At 37.5% G+C, this 9,946-nt stretch overlaps 1 protein-coding gene across 1 annotated transcript; it reads left to right on the top strand.

Moving 5' to 3' along the window:
- The first annotated feature begins 2,593 nt into the window (after positions 1-2,593).
- Positions 2,594-3,535, top strand: LOC122450508 (olfactory receptor 8K3-like). The gene has a single exon (XM_043482888.1). The coding sequence runs from the start codon at positions 2,594-2,596 to the stop codon at positions 3,533-3,535; it is 942 nt and encodes a 313-aa protein (XP_043338823.1).
- The last annotated feature ends 6,411 nt before the right edge of the window (positions 3,536-9,946 follow it).

A 9,946-nucleotide genomic window follows, 5' to 3' on the forward strand; every position in this document is an offset into this window, starting at 1 on the left:
CTATAACCACTTTTAGAATAATATTTTTATGTTCTCTAATAGGGCTTCCTCACCCCCGAAGGGCTCTGTGCCTATTAGGGCCTTTATGTGATCAGGTTCTTTATGCTGTTTTATGATTAGGGTATTATAAGCAATCATGCATATTAGCACCAAGGGCATAGACGCCTTTGCCAAACAAACTAAAATACCAGCAAAGGAGTTTAAATTAAAACACTCCTTTCACCCTGGATAATCTCATAAAATACCACTGCCTGGGAAACTTATTGGTTAAAGTTCTAAATTGATTCTTATTTGGGAAGAGATCGGGGAAGTCCTTCTGCCTGTGTCACGGAAATTAGGGAGTAGTCTATTGAAGCAAACACCAGAACGACAGATACCATCTTTAAGGTGAGCGCCGTGGGCAGCTTTTAGGAATCCCTGAAAACCTGATCCGCCTTGCCCGTCAGGCTTTCTCCTCACGACCTTGTCATGGGTGGGATCTCGTGTGCCGGCTCCCGGCACCCTTTTAAAGTATAGCATCTCTTTATTCAAAGCAAGTTATGATATTCAAGATATGAAAACAATGCTAATGACTTCTCTTTCTTCCAATTTGCTCAAATTTCCTCATTTTACCCTGGGTTCTTGCATAACAAAGTACATTTGAATTCTTACAAGTTAGTAGAAGTCCATTATAGTGAATATGCCCCTTGGGTCAAATTAATATTTTAAGAAAATATATATCAAAATAAAGTTTTATTATATTTTACTAAAATAACTAAAAAATTTAGAAGATAAAAAAATCCAAGCACTCTGATGGCCCAATATTATTTCTGCAGAAAGGGCAAGACTTGGAGTAAATTGTATGTATTCCATCGTACATTATATAATCCTCACCTGTTAATCATATTGCCTTGACAAATAAGGTATGTCACAGTGCAGATGAATTTACATACATAAAGAAGATCTCTTTGAGCTAAGATATTGCCTCCATTATATATATATATACATATATATATATATATTTTAAACCAATATGTACTTGATTTCCAGGTAACATAAAGGCATTTAATTATTTAATCCTCATTTTTCCACCCAACAATCCTGTAATTGTATTGGTTTTCTGTATGAAAATAAACTTTCAGATAAATTGAATTATTTGCCCAAACTAGCCCTTTTTATATACCATAAGGAAATTTAATACAGAGATTCTATCTATCATCTATCTTTCTACCTACTTATTATATGTCTTATATGTTTCTTCACAGAAATACAAATATGTCTCACTGCAATCTACTATAGTTTTCTTATTTATACAGCTGTCTAAAATGTGTCAAGCGTGTCAACTGTTTCAGCCTATATCAACTGTGCATAGAACTGTATGGAACTCTGTGTTGGAGTAGCAAGTTCTGTAGATTTTCTGAATTCTGGTTTTAAAATTTTATAATGGATAGCATTTAATTGCATCATAATTTATTATATAATTGGCATATGTATTGTCATATTATTAAATTTAATGTATACATGTCACTGCTGCTGCTGCTGTTGCTAAGTCACTTCAGTCGTGTCCGACTCTGTGCGACCCCACAGACGGCAGCCCACCAGGCTCCACCGTCCCTGGCATTCTCCAGGCAAGAACACTGGAGTAGGTTGCCCTTTCCTTCTACAATGCATGAAAGTGAAAAGTGAAAGTGAAGTTGCTCAGTCGTGTCCGACTGGTAGCGACCCCATGGACTGCAGCGCACCAGGCTCCTCCGTCCATGGGATTTTCCAGGCAAGAGTACTGGAGTGGGGTGCCATTGCCTTCTCCATACATGTCACTATGTAATTGCAATTATATAAATGACTAGATAGAAATTATAGAAAGTTTATAAGAACAGCACAATAATAGTTTATATATGTAGCCCTCAAATTTATGTCTTAATTTTTTTGGTCCTATCTATGTTTGTTATCTATTGTATTTCTTGTCTGTATCTATGCATCTATATATGTATATATGTATCTATTTATCTATCATCTATCTATAACATCCTGGTTTTTCAACTTTAGTACTATTGATATTTTAGACAGATATGGTGTTTTATAGGATGTTTAGAGGCATCACTGACCTCTAATCATCATATGCTGGTAGCTTCCACATTCCACTTGTAGCAATTAACATGTCCTCTCAATTCTGACAAATGTCCTTTGGTTAGTAGCATAATTTCCAGTTGAGAACCAGCAACTCTCTTTGTCTCTCTCACTATATGTTTTATTGTAGGTAGGAAGATGAAAGTGTTAGTTGCTCAGTCATGTTTGACTCTTTGCAACCCCATGGACTGTAGCCTGCCAGACTCCTCTGTCCTTGGGATTCTCTGGGCCAGAATACTGGGGTGGGTTGCTATTCCCTTCTCCAGGGGATTTTCCCAATTCAGGGATTGAACCCAGATCTCCTGAACTGCAGGCAGATTCTTTACTATCTGAGCCACCAGATGAGTTTGTTTTCAAGTATCCTAAACTGGAAAGTTTAATCTGTTTATGCTAGCTTTGTATAGTGAAACTCTCCCAGGTGATGATACATAGAACCTATTGACTATATTGATGTTTCTACCCAGAATAGGTTCTCTAATAAACCTGAATGGAAACACACAATGGAACAGTGCTAAATGAATTCATCCTTATGGGAATTACCAACCACCCTGAGATGCAGGCTCCATTGTTTGGGCTCTTCCTCATCATCTACGTGATCTCAGTGGTGGGCAACTTGGGCATGATCATCGTCACCAAGATGGACTCCAAGCTACAGACACCCATGTACTTCTTTCTTAGACACCTCGCTTTTACAGATCTTGGTTATTCAACAACTGTGGGGCCCAAAATGTTGGTAAATTTTGTTGAGGATCAAAATGTAATCTCCTGTTACTCTTGTGCTACACAGCTAGCTTTCTTTCTTGTGTTTATTGTTAGCGAAATTTTTATTCTGTCAGCAATGTCTTATGACCGCTATGTGGCCATCTGTAACCCTCTCCTCTACCCAGTCATCATGTCACAAAGAGTGTGCTGGGTGCTAGTAGCGATCCCCTATGTCTACAGCACGTTTGTGTCTCTTCTCGTCACTGTAAAATTATTTAATTTATCCTTCTGTGGCTACAGAGTCATCAGTCATTTCTACTGTGACAGTCTTCCTTTGTTATCTTTGCTCTGCTCAAATGCACATGAAGTAGAAATGATTATTCTGATTTTAGCTGGGTTTGATTTGATTTTCTCTCTTCTGGTAGTTCTTGTGTCTTACCTTCTCATTCTCGCATCCATTCTCAGAATGAGCTCTGCTGAAGGTAGGCACAAGGCTTTTTCTACCTGTGGATCCCACTTGACTGTGGTCACAGTGTTCTACGGGACTTTACTGTTTATGTATGTGCAACCAGAGTCCAGCCATTCCTTTGACACTGATAAAGTGGCTTCCATATTTTATACTCTCGTTATCCCTATGTTGAATCCCTTAATCTATAGCTTGAGGAATAAAGATGTAAAATGTGCACTACATAGGATGTGGAAAAAATCATGCAACCTTTTTTATTAACATGCAATACAATTTCTATAAACTGGTTATGGACTCTAAATTTTGTTCTATGTGCCTCCAAATTAAGTAGTGAGTATAAATATGTTCAACAATTATTTATAGATTATAATATATATACTAGGCACTTTCAATTGCTGCAAAGAGATTAATGAAAAAAAAATAGTAAAAAAAAAAATACCTTGAGCACAAAAGACCAATTTTGTACATAAATTAAGTAAATGTTAGGAGACTGTGTTAGGTGGATATAGACAAAGAAATGACTGTCCAGGTTTCTGAATGTTTTCTCATCTTTTGGAATAAAATTACAACATACTGTGTGTCTGTGAGTTATTTATTTTCTTTTGTTTTTGCCTTCATACTTTTCCCCAATATGTTTCATCTGTGTATTTGAAGTTATCAATCACATTTATTTTCTCAAATACCCTTATTCTTTACACTGAGATCCCACATTTTTTATCATCAATTCCTCTTATTCCTTATAAGAATCTATTCACCTATTAACTGAAAATATGTTGCAATTCAGCAATTCATAGGTCCAACTGCAGCCTGATTTTGTCTCAATCCATATATTTTGTTGAAATCAGAGGACATTTAAATCAAGATAAACTTTGGGATCCCTCAGTAGCTCCCAGATTGGTACTTCTTGTTCTCTCAAGTAGTAACTCTTTCTTTATAACTGGTAGTTTGATTGAAGGGGTAGTAAAATAATTTTGTCTTTTTGAATAAAAATATTTATCCATGTTTAAAAGTAATGTTCTACTTTTTTTGCATTCTTGAGTAAGGGAAGTACTGATGAATTAATTGTGTTGGCTCTCTTTCCTTGGGTTGATGCTTCCAATTTTTATCAACACTGTTTATGCAGTAAGTTTTAGTTGACTTTCAGTATTTAACTGCACAATTCATTATTCTGCTTGTGGGAAGCAAAGGGAACCAATCTCATTGTTGGCACTTTGCCATATTTCTAAGGCCTGATACATGGCAGGGATACAGCTATCTTGCTTTTTATAAATGACTTCTACATTTTCCCGTGTGCTACCTTTAACTCTACTTAATAATTCTGCAACTTTACTGAGGCTATTAGTCTACAATATATGCTTTGTTCAGTATCTTGCAATAAAATTATTTGTTTATCCTATGAAGTTTAATAAAAAACCTTCACTGGAATACAATTTTTAAACAACATGACACAAAACAACCAATATCTCCTTTAATACATATATATATATATATATATATATATATATATATATATGGATAAAAAAGATGGTATATCCAGAAAATAGATGATAGCCTTTTAAAAATGGTAATGATAACCCTGTATGTGAGACAGCAAAAGAGACACAGATGTATAGAACAGTCTTTTGGACTCTGTGGGAGAGGGCGAGGGTGGGATGATTTGGGAGAATGGCATTGAAACATGCATATTATCATATGTGAAATAGATCGCCAGTCCAGGTTTGATGCATGAGACAGGGTGCTTGGGGCTGATGCACTGGGATGACCCAGAAGGATGGGATGAGGAGGGAGGTGGGAGGGGGGTTCAGGATGGGGAACACATGTACACCTGTGGCAGATTCATGTCAGTGTATGGCAAAACCAATACAATATTGTAATCAGCCTCCAATTAAAATAAATAAATAAATAAAAACATGTGCTGACGTTATTGGGAGTACAGAGGCAAAAACAAACAAATAAATAATGCTGACCTGAACCTTATAAAAATGCACTCAAAATGAAAAAAAAAAACTTCAGTGTAAAATGCTAAAGCATAAAACATTCAGATAAAGCAATAAGAGAAAATCTATAACCAAGACCAAGGGCTAGTGAAAAGTTTGTATGACATCAAAACAATCTAGATAATCCAATCAAAATGATCGGAAGACCTAGTCATTTCTCAAAATAAGGCAAACAGATGGTCAAGAGACATATGAAAATATGTTCAGTGTTGCTGATTATTAGAAAAATGCAAATCAAAACTTCAATGAGATATTACCTCACATCAGCCAGAATGGCTATCTTCAAAATATCCACAAAGAGTAAATGTTGGAAAGGGTGTGAAGAGAAAGGAACCCTCCTAAAATATTGGTGGGAATATAAATTGGTACAGAAACTATGGAGGACAGTATGGAGGTTACATGAAAGATAAAAATAGAGCTACCATATGACCCTGGAATCCCACTCCTGGGCATATACATGGAGAAAAATATGATTCAAAATATATACACAACCAAATGTCATTGCAGCACTGTTTACAGTAGTCAAGACATAGAAGCAACATAAATGTCCAAAAACAGAGGAATGAATATATATACACATATATACAATGGAATATTACTCAGTCATTAAAAGATCAAATAAAGCCATTTGCAGGAACATGAATGGACCTAGAGATTTTTCAGTTCAGTTCAGTCACTCAGTCGTGTCCAGCTCTTTGTGACCCCATGGATTGCAGCACGCCAGTCTTCCCTGTCCATCACCAACACCTGGAGCTTACTCAAACTTAGTCCATCGAGTCAATGATGCCATCCAACCATCTCTTTTTCTGCTGTCTCCTTCTCCTCCTGCCTTCACTCTTTCCCAGCATCACAGTCTTCTCCAGTGAGTCAGTACTTCGTATCAGGTGGCCAAAGTATTGGAGTTTTAGCTTCAGCATCAGTCCTTCCAATGAATATTCAAGATTGGTTTCCTTTAGGATTGGCTGGTTTGATCTCCTTGCAGTCCAAAGGACTCTCAAGAGTCTTCTCCAATACCACAGTTCAAAAGCATCAATTCTTTGGTGCTCAGCTTTCTTTATAGTCCAACTGTCACATCCATATTTGACTACTGGAAAAACCATAGCTTTGACTAGACGGACCTTTGTTGGCAAAGTAATGTGTCTGATTTTTAATATGCTGTCTAGGTTGGTCATAACTTTCCTTCCAAAGAGCAAGCGTCTTTTAATTTCATGGCTGCAATCACTATATGCAGTGATTTTGGAGCCCCACAAAATAAAGTCAGTCACTGTGCCCCCATCTTTTTGCCAATAAAACTACTAGAGTAAGTAGAAAAATACATTGAAATTTTATATGTGAATATTAACATAAATATGAGCAATATGTTAAAGGAATGTAAAGACAAGATAGGAAATGTTAACAGATAATTGTTTTCAGTTGTAAACTAGCCCCCATACATGGAGGGCAAATAGAGACAGCAGAAAGAGTCTGACCACTCCAGATGGAAGGTGGCAGGTTTAATAAACAAGGGAACTTAACAAATGAGCTTGTCTTGGGAGACCAATTTTTTTGTAAATCGCCACCCCTGCCTGCCTGCTAGAATCTTGAAATTTTGTGGAGAGACCTTAACTGGATTCAGTCATATATTCAGTCCAGATTATTCAACAGCACCTTCCTCTCTCAGTGTTGTGTCCCTAAACAATGCTTGGTATAGGAATGCTGGGCAGAACATATATTCCAAGGATGAGGAGGCAGTGAGGAACATCCACTGTCTGGGTCCAGCTCACCATCAATGCACAATTATATCCTCTGGAACAACTCCTCAAACAAGCTGGAACCTATTGGAATTTCTACTTTTGTATACATAAAGATAAGTTAAAGTAGAAAGGTAGAAAATGCTAAATTGCTGTGGGGCAATGGTCCAACTAACAAACTTTAATGCTACATAATTTTTAGAATTCTAATTTAAGGCTTCAGTGACTGTAAAAATACTTATTTTTATATGAACTCTAATTTCAACTGGAGATTTTTTTCAAAACAATTGAGAAATTCCAGTCATTCCCCGCCCCCCCGGGAGGGGGGGTATTTACCTAATCTGACATATATTACTGGGTCAATGTATCCAGATAGGGAATCTCTGATGAGAAAATGAAAACCTGTAAAGAATATGTTGACCAACACTAATATGAAAAATAGGAAATTAAAAGAAATTCAAAATTGTGTCAAGTTCTTTCCATGAAGCATTTTTGATACTGTAAATGGTTTAGAGACATAGACTAAACCTGTGAAAGACAAAGTTAAGTGTATTTTAGTTGTATCTGTGCATTAGAAATAAAAGAATTCCATCAATATGCATCAATTATAAAACTTATATGAAAAGTATAAGGAGTCAGTCAAGAATAGCTAAATCCTTCTGAAAAAGAAGACCAAGGGACATGTCCCAGTTCACGCACATACTAAGACACAGTGGCTAGAGTGTTTGATAAACTGCAATATTGGCACAGGAATAGATCAATAGAACACTGGAGCAACATTGAATGGGAATTGTTTTCCAGATACATATGAATCCCTAAATTAGGAAGAATTGATACATAACAAAAAATAGCTGCTCTTTTTGATAAATGGTGCTTATATATTTGTGTATTTGTATATAAAAGCAAAGGAAAATATAACCTTTTTAGATGATAATATATCTCATTAGACTCAGGTTAGAAAATACGAACTGTAAAGAAAAATATATATCTAATTTTATCCTATGCTGAAATTCTACACGTTTTTGTTGTCAAAATGGGCTTCCCTCATAGCTCAGTTGGTAAAGAATCCTCTTGCAATGCAAGAGACCCTGGTTCCACTCCTTGGTCAGAAAGATCCCCCGGAGAAGGGAAAGCCTACCCACTGCAGTATTCTGGCCTGGAGAATTCCATGGACTGTATAATCCGTGGAACCGCAAAGAGTCGGACATGACTGAGCGATTGTGCAACTTTCACTTGTCAGAAGAAGAAATAAAGATAAGACAAACCTTGATGGGAGAATATATTTCTGATACATGCAACTAACAAGAAGTTGGAATCCGATCACATCACTCTATGTCAAATAGATTTGGAAAAAGGAGAAACAGTGACAGTGAAAGGTTGTTGCTGAACGATAAGACGCCGGGATTCTTGGCCTCCGGAGGAAACGAATTCAATCCGGGGCCAGAGACAAGGCTGGATCGCTCAGAGCTTTTGTGTAATAAAGTTTTATTAAAGTATAAAGGAGAGAGAGAAAGCTTCTGACATAGGCATCAGAAGGGGGAAAAAGAGTACCCCCCTCCTAGTCTTCAGCTGTATGTTATAGAGTCACTCACCATCTGTTAATGAAAAGAAAGGAATGTCATAAAATTTAGAATGGCACCAGATAATTCATCCCTGGCCATAAAACGATTGACTTGAATCTTGTAGAAGGGCAGAATACCAGCAAATAATTTCATTTACATAGATTAGGGGAACAATACCTGAGTAAGTAGGTTGGGCCATTTGGCAGAACCAACTTGAAGATAGAGTCCGGGGTACATTAACATAGCTTAAGGCAACATTTCCATAAGAAAAAGAAATGTATTGGTTAACTCAAGGTTTGAGAGTAGTTAGCTTCAGGTGAAACCAGATGTCATGGCAACCCAACATTTTAAGAGAAACCTCCTTTTAAATTTGTATAGAGAAGAAAAAATATGGCTGGTTTGTTTCTTCCTGCCGCTTAAGAGAGAGAAAAATGTCTGGCACTTGCAGCCTCTTTCCTCCATTTGGAAACCCCTGGCCTTCCTGCATGTTATCCTCTCAACCCTCTCAATTTTTCTTGGGCTCCAAAATCACTGCGGTATGGGACTGCAGCCACCAAATTAAAAAATACTTGACCCTTGAAAGAAAATCTGTGACAAACCTCGGCAGCATATGAAAAAGCAGAGACATTAATTTGTTGACAAAGATCAAGTTATAGTTTTTCCAGTAATCATGTACAGATGTGAGAGTTGGACCATAAAGAAGGCTGGGCGCTGAATAATTGATCCTCTTGAATTGTGGTGCTGGAGAAGACTCTTGAGAGTTCCTTGGATAGCAAGGCGATCACACCAGTTAATCCTAAAGGAAATCAGTCCAGATGTGAAATGTTGCGGTCCTTTAAGGGACCAGAACCTGGTGGTCTGGAGTCGACGATAAGAAAGTGAAAGAAGGAAAGAGGCTAGTATTCCCTGGGTTATGCAGAAAACCAATAAAGCCCTAGGACAGGGCTTGTACCGCTCATGTAGGCACAGGGTGCCCTCCCGAAGAGGTCTTGAAAGCCTGGGCAGGAAAATGAGCTTGACAGGCTTCCACGCTCCAGAGAATCAGCCAGAAACACACACACACACACACACAGAGACGGAGACAGAGAGAGAGAGAGAGAGAAGGACACGGGGACCCAAGTCTCTAGTGGAACAGGGATGTTTATTGAACTCTGTGTGAGTATATATACCATATTACAAGGTAGCTTCTTCAGATAAAGATCAAAAGACCAGACTTTACAAGTTATCAAGGAAACAAGGAGTAATAGAGGCCTTAAAGCTAAAAGACAATCCATATCAAAAGAGGGTCAGAAATAATCACTTCCTCCATATGGAAAAGCAAATGAAGGGAATCCTATGTGTGCATTCCATCTCTTGATCTCAGTCCTGGGATGCCTGCCGCTG

Source organism: Cervus canadensis, chromosome 11 (genome assembly GCF_019320065.1).
Source record: "Cervus canadensis isolate Bull #8, Minnesota chromosome 11, ASM1932006v1, whole genome shotgun sequence".
Taxonomy (NCBI): domain Eukaryota; kingdom Metazoa; phylum Chordata; class Mammalia; order Artiodactyla; family Cervidae; genus Cervus; species Cervus canadensis.